At 43.2% G+C, this 21589-nt stretch overlaps 1 protein-coding gene across 1 annotated transcript in view; it reads right to left on the bottom strand.

Annotated features, from left to right (window-relative positions):
• Positions 1 to 21589, bottom strand: part of LOC111971243 (rho guanine nucleotide exchange factor 18-like) — a 49556-nt gene that overhangs the window by 9812 nt on the left and 18155 nt on the right. The window contains exons 9-15 of the mRNA XM_070446002.1: positions 15673 to 15927; positions 15487 to 15563; positions 8141 to 8319; positions 3225 to 3295; positions 2833 to 3018; positions 507 to 644; positions 102 to 223 (exon numbers count right to left, since the gene is read on the bottom strand). Of these exons, the coding sequence (XP_070302103.1) occupies positions 102 to 223; positions 507 to 644; positions 2833 to 3018; positions 3225 to 3295; positions 8141 to 8319; positions 15487 to 15563; positions 15673 to 15927 (1028 nt within the window). The remainder of the gene's footprint in view (positions 1 to 101; positions 224 to 506; positions 645 to 2832; positions 3019 to 3224; positions 3296 to 8140; positions 8320 to 15486; positions 15564 to 15672; positions 15928 to 21589) is intronic.

The raw sequence follows: 21589 nt of genomic DNA on the forward strand, positions 1-21589 counted from the left end.
CTGGAACGTAAGTTGTGGCTCAGTCTGTCCTTTCAAGACATTTTCTCATCCATTTTTGCTGTGTTTGTTAACGTGAGTGAGTGTGTGTGTGTGTGACCCACCGGTGGCTGCTCCAGGGCCTGGCTGGCCTGAATCTCCTTAAGCTGGGTGTCAGAGCGGGCTCTCTGGCTCCTGTCTCTGGCCTTGTCACCTCCACTGTAGTTCTTCTTCTTCACACTGCCTTCTAACAAACACACACACACACACACACACTATGGGAATTAGGGCTGGGACGATACCAGTATTGCAATACTCGTTAGTATCGTGGCTAGGAAACAAAACACAAAGCGGACTCAACTTCTTTAGGAAAACAGCCCTAATGTTGGAAACAAACATCCTTATGATGACATCCCAAGTCACATTTAAGCTATAACACACAATGTTTTCTGGTATTGCATCAGCCCTAATGGGAATACAATGGTGATAGAGCACATGTAGACCAGGGCAGGCAGGTGGAGGGGACTTACTCTTGTTGAGGATGGTGGGGCTGCTGTCGTAGCCCTCGAAGGTGTCTGCCCTCCTGGGCATAGCCCCGGACCCTAACCCCTCCTCTGGACGTGGCGCTAGCTCTGTCACACCAGACAACAGGTTCTGAAGGTTCTCCACTGGAGAGCGCGAGGGAGATGAAGGCAGGTAGAAATAAATAAATATTAATAATAATGTTTTAAGAAAGAACAAGAGTAGTGAGGACGGAGCAAACCTTACTATTTTTACAGTTGGGTAAAGTAGTTTTTTTTGGGGGGGGGGGGGTGATGCCTGTTTTGCATGTTATTTTGGCATTAATACGTGTCACATATCAGTTTGCAAACAACGTACATTTTAGGGGGGGGGGGGTTAATAAAGCTGCACAAATGCTCCAAAATGCAGGTGTTTCAGCCTAGCTCAGTGCTTTCCGTGGTGATGGGGCAAGCCAGCGGAAAATACAGAGCGTAGAGGTTGGTAATGTTCTCTAGTTACGCTGTGATTGGCTCCGTTTTCTGTTACTCATGGGGACACTACGTCACCAACAAATCTAAGGGTAGAGCTCYAAAATTCAAGCACCTTGGGTGCTGCCATAGAGTTACATTAGAAGRGGCCAACCACGAAGGCTCAAGGTCATTGGCCACACATAAAATGATGTCAAATCACATTATATCTACAGCAGCTTTGACTGGGCTGATCATGTCAACAACATATTTCAAAATCTTAGCTAGCAAGCTAGCAGTCATCATGAATCAGGTCGACAATCTACTGGCAAATCCTTTTTAATCCTTATCATATGAAGAGAAATAATTAAGAGAAATTATAGATAAAACGTATCGGTACTCATCGGACACTGGACAAACATTACACAACAAGTTGGAAATTGCAAATTCAACAATGATTGGTTTGGAAGGAATCAGTGGCTAACTGCAAGCATTGCAAAGAAATCACTAGCCTGCTATTCAGTGGAGTGGGTGTGTGGTCCCAAGTCTTGGTTTAAGGGTCTCTTTTCCAAGCTTATAGGGATAAACATTCAATATTGGCCATGGTGTCAATCCAGCATGACTTCTGTCAGGCTCAAAATAAATGGAAACTCAGAACTGGAAAATCTGATTTCAGTGAGTTCAAGACAACTGGGAACTCGGAAAAAACGAGCTCTGACTGGGAAAATACGTTTTGAACGGTCATCCAACTTGGAATTGCAAGTCAGGAACTAGGGCCTCTTTCTAGAGCTCTGACCTGAAGTTCACTGACGTCATTCTTGATTCAACCTTGTTTTTTTCCCCCAGAGTTCCCAGTTGTCTTGAACGCACCATAAATCCAGAGAACGGCAGACTTTTGAGGACAAAATTTGCCCACGTAGGACTGCCGCGCCACCTTCCTGAGTCCAAAAATGTCTTGTATGCTGCTGCATAAATTATGTAATATGCCAGGGATATATGTATACTGTAGCTAAGAAAGTAATACTAAGTGTATGTTGTGTAGTAAGCTGTTAGTAGCCCATGTGCCCCACCCTAATAATTTGGTCCCGTTTCCCCTCCTAATTTCACCTACTGTTTTGACTTGGTGGTGCACATGTAGCCTATAGCCTGTTTTAGAGAAATGTAATCATTGAATATTGTAAGAGCTTTCATTGTCTGCTTATATGCCCCCTTTATTTATCATACGGTTCTGGCTTGGTGTACAGGGAGAATACTGTAAGAACGGCCCATGTTCTTGAATTCTGTCGCTGTACATTTCAAAAGTGCTGAACAAATAGTTATATTGACTACATCCGTCCTAGCTCGCTCATTAATGTCTTAATCGAAATTACGGATTGCCTCTTATCTGCTCGTCGTACCTTTAAGCCATAGTTTGTAAATCTCAATTGTCAGTAGAAACCACATTTCTTTAAGCAGGTCAGCCATATCAGCAGTTTTTTTAAAGGCAGTAAATGAGGCWGAATTAACTGTTTTGCTGCCAGACAAGGCTCTGCTGATAGCCAGGTGTAGCAGTGGTAAGGTGTTAGGACAGCTTTACCTAGGTCCTAACAGTGTGTGGCCACCGTTTGTCACCGTTATAGTGTAATTAATGTATTGTTTAGTGTTGTGTTTTGTAGTGGGTTTGCGGGCATGCATCTCAAAAGTTTAMATTTTTTTGTTTGCCCCACCAAGTTTTASATGCTAAAATCGCCCCTGGTTGAGTGTCTGTCTGTATGTAACACAAACTAATCTAATCAGTCTGAATGTGAATTACATTAATAATTTGTTGTCTTGTGTTGGATCAAAAACCTATACACTATAACAAAAGCCAGTGTATTGTATTCTGTACTGCACATGTTGTCTGTTGTACCTTCCGTGATGGCTCCCTTGAGCAGCGTCTCCCCCTGGTGGAGGTCTGAGGCATCACCACGCAGTAGCAGATGGGCGCGTGAGGCCATATCCTCAAGACCAGCCACAGACTCTGCCATGTCTGCAAACAGCTGCAGCTTCTCTGTCAGACCTGCCACGTTCTGGCCATCCTTCTGGCTCAGACTATCTGGGAGAGGAGAGAGGGACAGAAGAATAGAGTTCTCAATGATCAGATTCTCCTAAATAAATGGAATACAAGGAAGAGAAACATTGAGCAAATGTAATTGTTGTTGACTGGTGCATGAGCAAACCCTTATGGCCTAGCATCGACATTACACTACTTTACAAAGATAGGTGGTCTGTCTGACTGTCTGTCGTTCCGTCTTTAGTTACCTTGGAGCTCTTTGAATTTGCCGGCTCGAGTGTCCTCCTCCTCACTGAAGAGCCTCTCTGTGTGTTGACAACTAAGAGAGAGAGAGAAGAGAGAGAAGAGCGAAGAAAGGAGAATAGAGAGAGGAAAGGATAGTTAGCAAAAGAAAGAGCGAGTAAGAGTGAGAGCAAGAGGGAGRGAGAGAGAATGAAAAAGAGAGCAAGACACAGACATACACTGAGAGTAAAAAACATTAGGAACACCTTCCTAATATTGAGTATCCCTTTGCCCACAGAACAGCCTCAATTCACAGGGGCATGGACTACTAAGTGATGAAAGTGTTCAACATGGATGATGGCCCATGGTGACTCTAATGCCTCCCACAGTTGTGTCAAGTTAGCTGGATGTCCTTTGAGTGGGGGACCATTCTTGAWACTCACAGGAAAATGTTGAGTGTGAAAAACCCGGCAGCGTTGCAGTTCTTGACACAAACCGGTGTGCCTGGCACCTACTACCATACAACGTTCAAAGGCATTTACAGTTGAAGTCGGAAGTTCACATACACCTTAGCCAAATACATTTAAACTCAGTTTCACAGTTCCTGACATTTAATCCTAGTAAAAATTCCCTGTCTTTGGTCAGTTAGGATCACCACTTTATTTTAAGAATGTAAAATGTCACAATAATATTAGAGAGAATGATTTATTTCAGCTTTATTTCTATCGTCACATTCCCAGTGGGTCAGAAGTTCACACACTCAATTAGTATTTGGTAGCATTGCCTTTAAATTGTTTAACTTGGGTCAAACGTTTTGGGTAGCTTCCCACAAGCTTCCCACAATAAGTTGGTTGAATTTTGGCCCATTCCTCCTGACAGAGCTGGTGTAACTGAGTCAGGTTTGTAGAACTCCTTGCTCGCACACACTTTTTCAGTTCTGCCCACAAATTTTCTATAGGATTGAGGTCAAGGCTTTGTGATGGCCATTCCAATGCCTTGACTTTGTTGTCCTTAAGCCATTTTGCCACAACTTTGGAAGTATGCTTGGGGTCGTTGTCCATTTGGAAGACCCATTTGCGACCAAGCTTTAACTTCCTGACTGATGTCTTGAGATGCTGCTTCAATATATCCACATACTTTTCCTCCCTCATGATGCCATCTATTTTGTGAAGTGCACCAGTCCCTCATGCAGCAAAGCACCCCCACAACATGATGTTGCCATCCCGGTGCCTCACGGTTGAGATGGTGTTCTTAGGCTTGCAAGCCTCCCCCTTTTTCCTCCAAACATAATGATGGTCATTATGGCCAAACAGTTCAATTTTTCTTTCATCAGACCAGAGGACAATTCTCCAAAAAGTACGATCTTTGTCCCCATGTGCAGTTGCAAACCGTAGTCTGGCTTTTTTATGGCAGTTTTGGAGAAGTGGCTTCTTCCTTGCTGAGCGGCCTTTCAGGTTATGTCGATATGGGACTCATTTTACTTTGGATATAGATACTTTTGTACCTGTTTCCTCCAGCATCTTCACAAGGTCCTTTGCTGTTGTTCCAGYATTGATTTGCACTTTTCGCACCAAAGAACGTTCATCTCTAGGAGACAGAACGCGTCTCCTTCCTAAGCAGTATGACGGCTGTGTGGTCCCATGGTGTTCATACTTGCATACTATTGTTTGTACAGATGAACGTGGTACCTTCATGCGTTTGGAAATTGCTCCCAAGGATGAAACAGACTTGTGGAGGTCTACAATTTTCTTTCTGAGGTTTTGGCTCATGTATTTAGATTTTCCCATGATGTCAAGCAAAGAGGCACTGAGTTTGAAGGTAGGCCTTGAAATACATCCACAGGTACACCTCTAATTGACTCAAATTATGCCAATTAGCCTATCAGAAGCATCTAAAGCCATGACATAATTTTCTGGAATTTTCCAAGCTGTTTAAAGGCACAGTCAACTTAGTGTATGTAAACGTCTGACCCACTGGAATTGTGATACAGTGAATTATAAGTGAAATAATCTGTCTTTAAACAATTGTTGGAAAAATTACTTGTGTCATGCACAAAGTAGATGTCCTAACCGACTTGCCAAAACTATAGTCTGTTAACAAGAAATTTGTGGAGTGGTTGAAAAACAAGTTTTAATGACTCCAACCTAAGTGTATGTAAACTTTCGACTTCAACTGTACATGTTTCAAGCAGACCACCATCCCTGTGCCCAGGAAAGCGAAGGGGACCTGCCTAAATGGCTACTGCCCCGTAGCACTCATATCGTTGGCCATGAAGTGCTTTGAAAGGCTGGTCATGGCTCACATCAACACCATAATCCCGCAAACCCTAGGCCCACTCCAATTTGCATACCACCCCAACAGCTACACAGATGACGCAATCTGAATCGCACTCCACACTGCTTTTTCCCACCTGGACAAAAGGAACACCGATGGGAGAATTCTGTTCATTGACTAKAGCTCAGTATTCAACGCCATAGTGCCCACAAATCTCGTCACTAAGCTAAGGACCCTGAGACTAAACACTGCCCTCTGCAACTGTATCCTGGACTTCCTGACAGGCTGCCTCCAGGTGGTAAAGGTAGGCAACAACACTTCTGCCACGCTGATCCTCAACACGGGGGCCCATCAATGGTGTGTGCTTAGTCCCCTCCTGTTCTCCCTGTTTACCCACGACTGCGTAGCCAAGCACTACTCCAACACCATCATTAAGTTTTCTGATGACACAACAGAGCTAGGCCTGATTACCGACAACGATGAGATAGCCTATAGGGAGGAGGTCAGAGAATTGGCAGTGTGGTGTCAGGACAACAATCTCTCCCTCGACGTAAGCAAGACAATGGAYCTGCATTGTTGGTTAAGGGCTTGTAAGTAAGCATTTCACGGTAAGGTCTAAAGCTGTTTTATTCGGTGCAAGTGACAAAATTTMATCCCGATGTCAATGGCCACTGACACGCTGGAGAAGTGTGTCCTTAACCAGCTGAATCCCTGTTTAAACTGTACTGGGCAGACGGCTGACAGCATGTATGGCGTCGTATTCGAACGGTTTGCTGATGTCAATGGTGGGGTTATGGTATGGGCAGGCATAAGCTACGGACAACAAACACAATTGCATTTTATCGATGGCAATTTGAATGCACAGAGATACTGTGACGAGATCCTGAGGCCCATTATCATGCCAGTCATCCCTTGCCATCACCTCATGTTTCAGCTTAGTAACGCACAGCCCAATGTCACAAGGATCTGTACACAATTTTTGGCAGCTGAAAATGTCCCAGTTCTTCCAAGGCCTGCATACTCACCAGACATCTCACCCATTGAGCATGTTTGAGATGCTCTGGATTGACGTGTTTGACAGCGTTTTTCAATTCCCGCCAACATCCAGCAACTTCGCACAGCCATTGAAGAGGAGTGGGACAACATTCCACAGACCACAATCAACAGCCTGATCAAGTCTATGCAAAGGAGATGTGTCTCGCTGCATGAGGCAGAAATGGTGGTCACACCAGATACTGACTGGTTTTCTGATCTGTGACCAACAGATGCATATCTGTATTCCCAGTCATGTGAAATCCATAGATTAGGTTCTGATGAATTTATTTCAATTGGCTGATTTCCTTTTATGAACTGTAACTCAGTAAAACCTTTGAAATTGTTGCATGTTGCATTTATATTTCTGTTCAGTATAATACCCTTTCCACACAACTCTGCCAACCTGATCCAAACCGTACTGACTGAGATATATATATATTTTTTTACACATTGTGCTTTTCAGCACAGTTCTAGCCACTATGGTGGATGCGTAACAGTCCAGCTCAGTACAGCTTGGCTCAGCTTGGTTACTCTCAGCAGTGAGAAAAGCCCTTTGAGTGTTTAACACTGCAGAGAAACAGTGAAGGAGAAGGACAAAAGGAGACAGTAAATTATACAGTGTGTGTCAGACAAAGACATTATGAGTGTGTGTGTGTGTGTGTGTGTGTGTGTGTGTGTGTGTGTGTGTGTGTGTGTGTGTGTGTGTGTGTGTGTGTGTGTGTGTGTGTGTGACGCGTGTTCTGAAGGATCATGCCATCTCACCGGTTTTGACTAGATGGGATGCCGCTAATGTCAGAAGTGACTTTCGCAGCAGATAAAGAGAATTATCATAGCAGGTTAGGAAAAATTCTCCCCAACGGGACTCGAATATGCAAGTTTTGACATCACATTGACATTAAGTGCATTCCTTCTAGACATGACCCATCTCACCAACCATCCAATAACACTGCGGACACATCCCCTCTCCTGCCAACTCACCACACCTGAACTCATTCTACTAATCACCCTTCCTCTCCAATTTCTCTGTCCAGCTTGTTTTACCTCTGTGTCTGTGGTGGGATGGGGCAGCACAATTCCTTTGCCTTTTGTTGGGAGTGAGATGACTAAAGTAAGTACATAATATTGTGTAGCAGTAATTGTACTGTAGAACCGATGTATATTTATGTTGTTTGCAAACTCATAGTTTGACCTAATGTCTGCACTGGCCTAGTATGTTTTCTGTAGCATAGCAAGTAATAGCCTTTGTTAATCCTAACTTGAGTATTGGTGTATTGCTGGTGTAGCCTACTTTATATACTAATGTTATTAGTATATAACAACACATAGCACTGGTCAGTCACTTATGGTAATGTAGTCTCCCCTTTCGTATTAATTTCAGACCTACCACTTGTATCACCCATTCCATAGCTCTATCCTACCCCCCCACCCCACCCCACCCCACCCCACCCCCACGCTCCTGTGTCCTTGTGCTGTGCCTTGTTAGTTTAGTAATAAAAGAACCAGAACTGGGAAACCTTACCTTTGACCATCATTCCTGCATTCTTATAGATGCACCTTAGTGCCAATATCACTCCGCAACCTAGCTTAAGATACAGTCCACCCCAGTCCTTTTCTTTAACCTGTGTGTGTGTACCTCTCCACTGCCTGGCGGAGGTGTTTCATCCAGGTTTTGCGCTCCTCCTTGGAGGCGGTGTGGATCTCGTACATCTCAGGCTCATTGGGGGAGGCACAGATTAGGAACATGGCCTTCTCTTCGTGGGCCACCTCCCTCACAATCAACTTCTGGAGGGAGATCACTGACGGCTTGTTGTCCTGGGGGAGATACGGAAGGCAGCTAGAAGTCAAATTGAAAGAAAATGACACCAGAAAGTGATAAGGGAATTTATATGCTTAAAGGTAATGATTAAAGAATTCCACCCTGAAACGTAACTATTAGTGATTATTAGTTTATGTAGCATGTATAATGAATAATTAAAGTACTAAACTTAAGTCCAATGAGGTTCAGTAGAGACATGTGAGGGAGAGAAATGTGTGTGTGTGTGTGTGTGTGTGTCTAAGAAAATACRGACAACAATTCAACTGTGTTTGACCCGACCTGGCTAGAACTCTGAGAAACTTACGATAGGACAGAGAGTCCTTTCAAGGTTCCTCTAATCTCGGGGGAATGGAACTGTCGGCTTGGTAGTGATAAACAGTGGATACAACTCACCTACTGTTCGTGTGTATGTATATGCGTAGGATATCTACTGTTTGTGTGAAGGTGTGTAAATAGGGAGGGAGTTATAAAATGGATGTCTTTGTATTATGGACTTCAGAGCGCTCTCGTGAATAAACTGTACAAACCTTTTGCATAAGATGAGTCTTTGCCTAATTATTATTAAACCCAGGGTTTTACAAACCTCGGGGATTGGTCAAAGCTTATTGATTGTTAGTTATTATCATTGGGATCGAAAATTCTCATGACAGAAAGCAAAATGGAGACACTATTCATAGTTCTAGACCAGGGATGGGTATCTCCAGTCCTCGGGGGACTGATTTGGTATCACACTTTTGACCCAGCTAAGGGAAAGGGGGATACCTAGTCAGTTGTACAACTGAATGCCTTCAACTGAAATGTGTCTATGCATTTAACCCAACCCCTCATTCAGAGAGGTGRGGGGGCTGCCTTAATCGACATCCACGTCTTCGGGGAACAATGGGTTAACTGCCTTGCTCAGGGGCAGAACGACAGATTTTTACCTTGTCAGCTTGGGGATTTGATCCAAACACACCTGACTCCAATAATAAACTAATCATGATCTTCAGTTTAGAATGCAATTAGTTTCATCAGCTGTGTTTGCTAGGGATGGGGGGGAAGTATGACACCACTCTAGCCCGCGAAGACTGGAGTTGCCCATCCCTCTTTCTAGACAGATATGCAGACGACTACTGTATCTATACTGAACAAAAGTATAAACGCAACATGTAAAGTGTTGATCCCATGTTTCATGAGCTGATATAAAATATCRTAGGAATGTTTCATATGCACAAAAAGCTTATTTATTTAAAGAAATTGCACATTTGTTTACATCCATGTTAGTGAGCATTTCTCCTTTGCCAAGATAATCCATCCACCTGACATTTGTGGCATATCAAGAAGCTGACTAAACAGCATGATCATTACACAGGTGCAGCTTGTGCTGGGGACAATAGAAGGCCACTCTAAAATGTGCAGTTTTGTCATACAACACAATGCCACAGATGTCTCAAGTTGAGGGAGCGTGCAATCAGCATGCTGACTGCAYGAATGTCCACCAGAGCTGTTGCCAGAGATTGAACTTCTTAAGGCTAGGCGTCCCGCTAACTGAACAACTTCCGGGGGAAACCGGAGGGCGTGCAATTCAAATAAATTATGGATATTAAACATTTTGGTACATACAAGTGTCTTATCGGTTGAAAGCTTAAATTCTTGTTAATAATCTACCTGCACTGTCCGATTTGCAGTAGACTTTACAGCGAAAGCATGCGATTGTTTGAGGATGGCGCCTCACATCAAAACAAGTTTCATAAATTCACAAATAGCGATTAAATATTCACTTACTTTTTGAAAATCTTCCTCTGATTTGTCATCCAAAGGGTCCCAGCTATAACATGTAGTGTCGTTTTGTTAGGTAAAATCCTTCTTCATATCCCAAAAAGTCTGTTTAGTTGGCGCCATCGATTTTGAGTAATCCACTCATTCAACATGCCAAGATAGGAATCTGAAAATCTACCCCTAAACTTTGTTTCAACAAGTCAAAATATGTTTCTAATCAATACTCAGATACCCTAAAATGTAATTAAACTATAATATTTCATACGGAATGAAGTATGTTCAATAGGAAAATGGTATTAGCAGGTGCGTGTCTTCTTCATCGCGCGCACACATACACAAATTTCCAAGTCTGTGTTCCTTTAGTAAAACTCATTATTCTTACTCGTTTTGGAAGAAACAAGCCTTAAACCTTGACCAAATACTACGGACACCCAGTGGAAGCCATAGGAATTGCATACTGGGAGATAGATCTAATAATTTCCCTATACGTTCCATTGTAAGAGCATGGGCTCTCAAAAAAWAATAATTCTGGTTGGTTTTTCTTTGGATTTTCTCCTCCCATATCTATTGTGTTATAGTCTCCTACATTATTTTAACATTTCTACAAACTTCAAAGTGTTTTCCAATGGTACCAATTATATGCATATCCTGGCTTCAGGGCCTGAGCAACAGGTGGTTTACTTTGGGCACGTCAGTCAGGTGGACATTGAGAGAAAAAAAGGACCCTAGCCTGAAGAAGTTCTCTACCATAACCAGCCTCCGTCATTTTAGAGAATTTGGCAGTATGTCCAACTGGCCTCAGAACCGCAGACCACATGTATCCACGCCAGCCCAGGACCTCCACATTCGGCTTCTTCACCTGCGGGATCGTTTGAGACTAGCCACCCGGACTGCTAATGAAACTGTAGGTTTGCACAACCAAAGAAATTCTGCACAAACTGTCTTGGGGAAGCTCATCTGCGTGCTCGTCGTCCTCACCAGAGTCTTGACCTGACTGCAGTTTGGTATCGTAACCGACTTCAGTGAGCAAATGCTCATCTTCGATGGCCACTGGCACGCTGGAGAAGTGTGCTCTTCATGGATGAATCCAGGTTTCAACTGTACCGGGCAGATGACAGCCAGCGTGTATGGCGTTATGTGGGTGAGCGGTTTTCTGATGTCAACGCTGTGAACAGAGTGCCCCATGGTGGCAGTAGGGACAAGGAACACAGTTGCATTTTATCAATGGCAATTTTTTATTTTATTTATTTTTTATTTCACCTTTATTTAACCAGGTAGGCTAGTTGAGAACAAGTTCTCATTTGCAACTGCGACCTGGCCAAGATAAAGCATAGCAGTGTGAACAGACAACACAGAGTTACACATGGAGTAAACAATAAACAAGTCAATAACATGGTAGAAAAAAAGAGAATCTATATACAATGTGTGCAAAAGGCATGAGGTAGGCAATAAATCGAATAATTCAATTAGCGTAACAATGGTGGCCGAGTGAATAAATCATCAGATGATCATGTGCAAGAAAGAGATGCTGTGCAAAAGAGCAGAAAAAGTAAATAAATAAAAGCAGTATGGGGGTGAGGTAGAAATTGGTGGTAGTTACAGATGGACTATGTACAGCTGCAGCGATCGGTTAGCTGCTCCGGATAGCAGATTTTAAAGTTGTTGAGGGGATAAAAGTCTCCAACTTCAGAGATTTTTGCAATTCGTTCCAGTCGCAGGCAGCAGAGAACTGGAAGGAAAGGCGTCCAAATGAGGTTTTGCTTTAGGGATGATCAGTGAGAGATACCACATGCTGGAGCGCGTGCTGCGCGGTGGTGTAGCCATCGTGACCAGTAACTGAATAAGGCGGCACTTTACCTAGCATAGCCTTGTAGATGACCTGGAGCCAGGGGCTTGACGAAACATGTAGCGAGGGCCAGCCACTAGGGCATACAGGTCGCGAGTGGTGGTCGTATAAGGTGCTTTAGTAACAAAACGAATGGCACTGTGATAAACTGCATCCAGTTTGCTGAGTAGAGTGTTGGAAGCATTTTGTAGATGACATCGCCGAAATCGAGGATCGGGGTAGGATATCAGTTTACTAGGGTAAGTTTGGCGCGCGTGAGTGAAGGAGGCTTTGTTGAGGAATAGAAAGCCGATTCTTGATTTGATTTTGGATTGGGAGTGTTTGATATAGTCTGGAAGGAGAGTTTGCAGTCCTAGCCAGACACCTAGGTACTTATAGATGTCCACATATTCTAGGTCGGAACCGTCCAGGGGTGGTGATGCTAGCGGGCGTCGGTGGCAGGCAGCGAACGGTTGAAAAGCATGCATTTGTTTTTACTAGCTGTTAAGAGCAGTTGGAGGCCACGGAAGACGAGTGTTGTATGGCATCTGAAGTCGCTGCGAGGTTGATAGGAGATTAGACTGCACAGTTCAAGGAAGGGGCCGGAAAGTATATAGATAAGGTGTCGTCTGCGTAGAGGTGGATCAGGGAATCGCCCCGCAGCAAAGGCAACATCATTGATGTATACAGAGAAAGAGTCGGCCCGAGAATTGAACCCTGTGGTACCCCCATAGAGACTGCCAGAGAGGACCGGAAACATCCGTCTCCGATTTTGACACACTGAACTCTGTCTTGCAAACTAGTAGTGTGGTGAACCAGGCAAGCAGTCATTAGAAAAAACCGAAGCAACTGAGTCTGCCGATAAGAATATGGTGATTGACAGAGTCGAAAAGCCTTGCCAGGTCGATGAAGACGGCTGCACAGTAATGTCTTTTATCGATGGCGGTTATGATGTGTTAGTACCTTGAGCGTGCTGAGGTGCACCCGTGACCGGCTCGGAAACCGGATTGCACAGCGGAGGAAGGTACGGTGGATTCGAGATGGTCAGTGATCTGTTTGGTGACTTGGCTTCGAAGACCTTAGATAGGCAGGGCAGGATGGATATAGGTCTGTAACAATTGGGTCCAGGGTGTCTCCCCCTTTGAAGAGGGGGATGACCGCGGCAGCTTCCAATCCTTGGGATCTCAGATGATACGAAGGAGAGGTTGAACAGCGGGGTAATAGGGGGTGCGACAATGGCGGCGGACAGTTTCAGAAATAGGGGGTCCAGATTGTCAAGCCCAGCTGATTTGTATGGGTCCAGGTTTTCCAGCTCTTTCAGAAATACTTGCTATCTGGATTTGGTAAAGAGAAGCTGGGGAGGTTGGGCGAGTAGCAGCGGGGCGGGGGCTGTTGGCCAAGGTTGGAGTCGCCAGGAGGAAGGCATGGCCAGCCATTGAGAAATGCTTGTTGAAGTCTTCGATTATCACGGATTTTATCGGTGGTGACCGTGTACCTAGCCTCAGTGCAGTGGGCAGCTGGGAGGAGGTGCTCTTGTTCTCCATGGACTTTACACTATCCCAGAACTTTTTGGAGTTAGAGCTACAGGAGCGAATTTCTGCTTGAAAAAGCTGGCCTTTGCTTCCTGACTGACTGCGTGTTATTGGTTCCTGACTTCCCTGAACAGTTGCATATCGCGGGGCTCTTCGATGCTATTGCAGTTCGCCACAGATCTTTTTGTGCTTGTCGAGGGCAGTCAGGTCTGGAGTGAACCAAGGCTATATCTGTCTTGGTTCTGCATTTTTTGAACGGAGCATGCTTGTCTAATATGGTGAGGAAGTAACATTTAAAGAATGACCAGCATCCTCAACTGACGGATGAGGTCAATATCCTTCCAGGGTACCCGGGCCAGGTCGATTAAGAAGGCTGCTCGCAGAAGTGTTTTAGGGAGCGTTTGACAGTGATGAGGGGTGGTCGTTTGACCGGACCCGTGGCGGATACAGGCAATGAGGCAGTGATCCTGAGATCTTATTGAAGACAGCAGAGGTGTATTTGGAGGGCAGGTTGTCAGGATAATGTCTATTAGGGCCCCTGTTTACGGATTTAGGGTTGTACCTGGTGGGTTCCTTGATGATTGTGTGAGATTGAGGCATCAAGCTTGGATTGTAGAGACTGTCCGGGGTGTTAAGCATATCCCATTTAGGTCACCTAACAGAACAAACTCTGAAGCTAGATGGGGAGCGATCAATTCACAGATGGTGTCCAGGGCACAGCTGGGAGCTGAGGGGGTCGGTAGCAGGCGGCAACAGTGAGAGACTTATTTCTGGAAGGATTAATTTTTAAAATTAGAAGTTCGAACTGTTTGGGCATAGACCTGGAAAGTATGACAGAACTTTGCAGCTATCTCTGCAGTAGATTGCAACTCCTCCCCCTTTGGCAGTTCTATCTTGACGGAAATGTTATAGTTGGGTATGGAATCTCAGAATTTTTGGTGGCCTTCCTAAGCCAGGATTCGGAACACGGCAAGGACATCAGATTGGCAGAGGTGTGCTAAAGCGGTGAGTAAGGCAAACTTAGGAGAGGCTTCTGATGTTGACATGCATGAGGCCAAGGCTTTTTCGATCGCAGAAGTCAACAAATGAGGTGACTGGGACATGCAGGGCCTGGGTTTACCTCCACATCACCCGAGAACAGAGGAGTAGTAGGATGAGGGTGCGGCTAAAGGCTATCAAACTGGTCGCCTAGAGCGTTGGGGACAAAGAATAAAAGGAGCAGATTTATGGGCGTGGTAGAATAGATCTGGCATAATTGTGCAGACAGGGTATGAGGCGGGTACAGCGGAGGCAAGCCCAGGCACTGGGTGATGATAAGAGAGTTGTATCTCTGACATGCTGGTCTCCAATGGGTGAGTCACCGCATGTGTGGGGGTGGGACAAAGGGTATCAGAGGTACGGAGAGTGGAACTACCAGGATCATTGCAAACCAAAACAATGATAATGAAAACTAGCCTGAACAACAGTATGCAAGGCATATTGATATTTGAGAGAGACATACAATAAGGCATAAAGTGATTGCAGGTCTTGATTGGGAGAGCTAGCTAAAACAACAATTTGAATGCACAGAGAAACCATGACGAGATCCTGAGTTCCTGCTCTGGATTGATGTATACGTCAGCGTGTTCCAGTTCTAGCCAATATCCAGCAACTTCGCACAGCCATTGAAGAAGAGTGGAACGACCTTCCACAGACCACAATCAACAGCCTAATCAGCTCTATGCGAAGGAGATGTGTCGCAATGKATGAGACAAATGGTGGTCATACCAGATACTGACTGGTTTTCTGATCTGTGACCAACAGATGCATATCTGTATTCCAAGTCATGTGATATCCATAGATTAGGGCCTGATGAATTTACTTCAATTGACTGATTTCCTTATATGAACTGTAACTCAGTAAAACCTTTGAAATTGTTGCGTTTATTTTTGTTCAGTATAACTTTCTGTTGAGTTAGTATGCCAGATTTGTCAGTGTTTTCCAGAGTGGCAAAGCTCAAGTTAGTTATGTTACATGGTGGAATTAACTGACAAAAATGATTGACTCACCACAGTAGAGAAGACATATCTCTGGTCTTTCTCTTGGAGTAACAACAGGACATCTGACAGCAGCACAGCGAGAATATCTGAAATGAAAGGAGTTTCATTTTTAGACCTGTGTGAGATCAATGCAGACAGAAGAGAGAAGAGGTCACTTCAGACTACGGAGATGCAGAGGAGAGGTAATCCTGTTACCTTTGAGTCTGCCAGAGGCAGCCTTGTGGTTGACGGTCCCATCGTGCAGCAGCCTGCGTCTGCCCAGGGCCAGGTCCTCTCCGCGGAACACATGGCCATCTTTGATCTTGCCCAGAGATTTGGGCTCTATCTTGTGGGCGATGTCTCGGAGACGCGAGGCCTTCTGATGGAGGTTGACCTGGGCATCAACCTGGACGATGCAGTCTTTGATCAGACCCAGAGACCTCGTCAGCTCCTCATGCTCCTCTGTGCCCACTGGAGGGAGGAAAGAAAAGACCCAGGTCAACTTCAGACACACTGGGTCGATTGCAAAGAACGGGCAAAACTTAACATGGTTGAGGTTGTTCTGAGGGCAGAAGGCGGTTCAACTCAATAATAGGAAGGTGCTCCTAATGTTTTTTTTACTGTCAGTGTGTGTGTGTCTTGCTCGCTCTTCTCTCCGCTCTCTCTCTCTCTCTCTCTTTTCTATACTCTTTCTCTGTTTTCCACACACAAGCTCTTTGGGGGGGGGGGGGGGGGGATGAGGCAACTGTATTAGGAAGGTGTTCCTAATGTTTGGTATACTCAGTGCTAAAAATCATCTCCTCATGAACCATGCGTCAGATTCACTCCAGATTTTGTATTTTGACTTATGACTGCACATAAAGGAAGATACTGTAGTTCCTAAATGCTTGCTTTGTTATCCAACTGATATTGTGTCCTGTCATCCTGTGATCACCGTTCATTGCTGCTCGCAGCTATATTTGTATTACTTATTGTTAATACTGTCTTTGGTGTGATTATCAATGCCCAAGCACCTTTTAACCCACTCCTATCCGCGGAGGATCCGCAGAGGAGGAAGTGGAGGACCATCCTCCTCAGTGAATCTCAGAAATGAAAAGTCAAACGTTTCAAAAGTTCTCCTTTTTAGGAAAAAACTATACTAAATATATTCACGTCACCAAATAWTTGATTAAAATGCACTGTTTTGCAAGGAAGGTCTAGAGTAGTCTCACCTGCACTCTGTAGGGAAGCACCATGGTATAGCCGGAGGACAGCTAGTTTCCGTCCTCCTCTTGGTACACTGCATTCAATACAAAACCTAAGAGGCTCGTGGTTCTCAGCCCCTTCTATAGACTTACAAAGTAATTATCCTCTTCAGGACCGGACCCGTGTTTTCAATTTTAGCCTAAAATTACATACCCAAATCTAACTGCCTGTAACTTAGGCCCTGAAGCAAGGATATGCATATTCTTGGTACCATTTGAAAGGAAACACTTTGAAGTTTGTGGAAATGTGAAAGGAATGTAGGAGAACACAATAGACCTGGTAAAAGATAATACAAGAAAAAAACAACCGTTAGTTTTTTTTCTTTTTTTTCTACCATCTTTGAAATGCAAGAGGAAGTCCATGTATTTTTTCCAGTGCAGCTGCAATTTAGATTTTGGCCACTAGATGGAGGCAGTGTATGTGTAAAGTTTTAGACTGAACCATTGCATTTCTGTTCAAAATGTTGTATCAAGACTGCCCAAATGTGCCTAATATGTTTATTAATAACTTTTCATGTTCAAAACTGTGCACTCTCCTCAAACAATAGCATGGTATTATTTCACTGTAATAGCTACTGTAAATGGGACAGTGCAGTTAGATTAACAAGAATTTAAGCTTTCTGCCAATATCAGATATGTCTGTCCTGGGACATTTTCTTGTAATGCTAATCGCATTAGCCTACGTTAGCTCAACGTCCCCTGGGGACCCACCGATCCTGAAGAAGTTATGACAGGATGGAGGATGTCCTCCAACCTATCAGAGCTTTTGCAGCATGAACTGACATGTTGTCCACCCAATTAAAAGGATCAGAATGAATCTAGTATTGACAGCATAAGCTGCAGCTATCTAGCACTGCAGTGCATAAAATGTGGTGAGTACTTGACTCAGAGAGTGAAAGACAATAGTTGAACAGTTTTGAACAAATTAATTTCTTCAAAAATGAAGAAGAGACAGAGAGAGAAATCTAGCAATTTTTTTTCACTTATCTAGCTAGCGAACGCAGTTAGCTAGTTTAGTCTACTCAAACACCCGGTTCAAACAGAGATGGATGCTATGTTAGCTAGCTGGCTATGGCCATCCAGCACTGGAACTTTTCCAAGTTAATGTAAGCTTTTGSTTTAAAAAAATGTATRGCCACCGGGGCCCGCCGGTGTAYCTACTTGCTGACTGTACTGCATGATTATAGCGGGTTTACTAACACGTTAGTTCTAGTAGATATGTTGACTATGTCATTATATGGTGACAACCGCTACACACAGCCTACATCGTTATGATATTAAGTTTTTATTTTTTTGCCTGGCCAGACAGTTGCTGTGTTGTGCACTGAAGTCCACAAGCGAAMGGAAAAGGTGAGAGGAGGAGTGCGAAGATGCTAGAAGGAATTCTACAACGATCAAAGGGATCGTGCTGTATGTTTGTGGCAGCTATGAAAGTTAACTGTGTTTGCATGTGATCAGGGGTGTATTCATTCCACCGATTCTGTTGAAAGGTTTCTTAAACGGAAGCAAAGGGAACGAAACTGGGATAAACATACCTGAATTTGTCCAATAGAAGCTCTCGTTTGCAACTGTTGGACTAATGGTATTGAATGTGTCAATGTCTGTCACCTTGATTACAAAWTMTTTTCTCTACCTGTGTACCTACATTGTAAACTTTAATTCATAGGCTAGGTTGTAGCAACCTCATGTGGATAAATTTGAGTATCATGTAGTAGCCTAAACCTATCAATGCTACATTGAGCTGTGTGAATGGAATATGAATAACAATCATCCAATATGTTGTAATGGAAATAAGGCCATGCTCATAAAAAAAAAATMGCATCCTCCCTCATCTTAAACGGCACCGACCGCCACTGACTATCGATAAAACAATTGTATTAAGTCATAAAAGTTTTACTGTGTGTAAAGGTTTCAAATGCATCCTGTCATTACTGTGATAGTTTTTTTTGTATATTAAATACCTTTAATTAATAAAATATTGAATCAGTCTTCCTCAAATGATGACGCAATCTTTATGAGGGAGGGATTCTGACTTCATTGGTCCTCAACTCACAGATCAGACACTTAATTCAGGATAAATGGAGTTATCCCTGAGTTAGCCTGCCCAGGAGCAGGTTAGTTCTGAAGGATTTGTTGCCATATAAATGTACCTGGCTAAATGGTGAGCCACTTTCATGGTACCGATTTATCCAGAGTTGAACTCAGAGTTGGCCAGTTACCTTGCTAACTCCTCTAACAACTTAAGTTGTATAGGGTTCAGGTCTAAAAGAACCTCGACATCCACTTTAACCCTCTAGAGTCTGTCGGGGAAGAGGGTCCTAAGCTAACATATGGACATTTTATTTTTTAAAGATGGTCATACCAAGAACCATTTAGCTATTTGATATTTTAAGACCCCTTAAGTTATCAAAAAATTTATTAAATTATTGGATGAAACATTGAATTTGGCATCATGCTATTAGTCAATAGAAACGCATTGAATAACAGATTCACTACATGGAACAACAGTCCCATATCTGAGAGCTATAGTTATTTTTTGTACATGTATTTATCCCCTTATTTTGGGCACTAAACTATCTCCATATACTTCCATTCACTTAAAAACATTTTTTTTTTACTGGTACCGGGGACCTTCAGACGAGGCTTGTGGGCGTCCTAGAGCAAAACGGAGAACGCCATCCTGTACTTTATAGGCCAAACCGTTTGGACACTACAGGCGTTTTTGTGAGAAGACCAGATTTTTGGGATGTCTCATGGTCTGACAAACACCGCTCTAGCACTACCATCGGCAGATGCGGTGGATTGAGACGCAACCCATATAAAAAAAACGTAGTTTAAATGGATTGATTTCAAAAATAAAAATAAATGTTTTTTAAATTAAATTCACACTGGGGTGTGGAAATCGTAGTCTAAGAGTTATGGAGTGGAAAATCAGTGGCCCGTGATGGTTGCAACTGAGATCAGCTGTGCGGGTGATATTTTTTTTTAAATTGAAGGTTTAATGAGAGATTACCTTACTAGTACACTGGCCAATGTTCATTGCAATAGGCCATCTCTGAATGTTAGGGAGAAATAATGTTATTCTTTCTATTCCAACAGTCTTTCAAGTTCCTGTCACAAAGTCCTGAACAAAAAGTTGGGCCTCAACCTTCAAGAGCTAGCAGAGGGGAAAGACATGGGGCCCCGATTCCGACCCGAGTCAAGCGCACGGAAAAGGAACTTTATGCACTTTTCTCTCTATGACCTTGAACTTAAGCATGACAATAGCATGCTTATTCACCTGCTATTCGTTTTGGGTAGAGATCGAATGAAGGTGTGGCGGTGGTGTCTATAGATATGCTGTATTCTGACCGTGACTTCATTCCACCACCTTTACAAGTGAAGAAACCAAGAAGAAGGTTCAGCGAACCTACCAGTTCTTATTTTTTCCCCAATAGAAATTACAGCATTCGCCATGCACTGTAATTTATAAATGGAGAAGAGCTATTGATAGGCGCTAGGTAAATGAGTAATACATTTGGAGAAGGATAGTAAATACACATAGGAATTGTTTAAGATTAGTTTTCCTTATGATCCCCGGAGATGAATGTGAAACAAGTCATATGGAAGCAAACTGAAAATCATATCAACAGGACATGTATTATGGCCCCTTTTCCACWGTGAAATAGGCTATAAAAAGCTGTGCTGTTATTACACATTTATATTGTGAGCCCTCCTAATTTGCGTGGATGAAATTTGGACACCCGAGCTATAGGCTTCTGTATGGGCTTTAGAATGTTCAATTAAAGTCTATGCCTGGGCTTTTCTCCATTTTATTTTACAATTTGTATCATGTTAAATATTAGCCAACGTCAGTAATATCCACATACATTTATCACTGTCACTTTAGTGTTCATTTTCTTCAATTTGAAGCTTAGATTTTTGCATAATTCCATGCCGTTTACCTTTCATTCCTCTGTCACATCCGTGTAAGTTGTTCCTGAGGGTCGCTAGCATTAGTGGATCATATTAGGCTAATGAAACGTTGTGCAATAATTTGGGACATGTAGCCTTTTTTAATCATTATGGAACTGAGACCACACGTAGCAGGTCAAACCTGGAGCATGGTTCACAACGACTGTACCGTTGTCATACAGTTCCATGATAAGTGAGAATTAGGTTAGATTTATAGGACTATTGTTCAACCCCTAATGTACACTTTCCTCCCCCACCTTCCAATATTTGAATGGATTGAACTTGAAATTGACAACTTTTAGGTTGTACCAAACCACTCTTTTTTTATTTACTAATATTTTGTGTGTAAAGGCTCTAAACCTATTTTATGATTCATACATACAGTTGAAGTCGTAAGTTTACATACACCTTAGCCAAATACATTTAGACTCAGTTTTTCACAATTCCTGACATTAGGATCACCACTTTATTTTAAGAATGTGAAATGTCACAATAATAGTAGAGAGAATGATTTATTTCAGCTTTATTTATTTCATCACATTCCTAGTGAGTCAGAAGTTTACATACACTCATGAAGCATTTGGCAGCATTGCCTTTAAATTGTTTGACTTGGGTCAAACGTTTCAGATAGCCTTCCACAAGTTTCCCACAATAAGTTGGGTGCATTTTGTCCCATTCCTCCTGACAGAGCTGGTGTAACTGAGTCAGGTTTGTAGGCCTCCTTGCTCACACGCTTTTTCAGTTCTGCCCACAAACTTCCTGACTGATGTCTTGAGATGTTGCTTAAATATATCCACATAATTTTCCTTCCTCATGATGCCATCTATTTTGTGAAGTTCACCAGTCCCTCCTGCAGCAAAGCACCCCCACAACATGATGCTGCTTGTTTTGAAGGTAGGCCTTGAAATACATCCACAGGTACACCTCCAATTTAC

The sequence above is a fragment of the Salvelinus sp. IW2-2015 genome, linkage group LG13 (genome assembly GCF_002910315.2).
Source record: "Salvelinus sp. IW2-2015 linkage group LG13, ASM291031v2, whole genome shotgun sequence".
In the NCBI taxonomy this organism is placed as follows: domain Eukaryota; kingdom Metazoa; phylum Chordata; class Actinopteri; order Salmoniformes; family Salmonidae; genus Salvelinus; species Salvelinus sp. IW2-2015.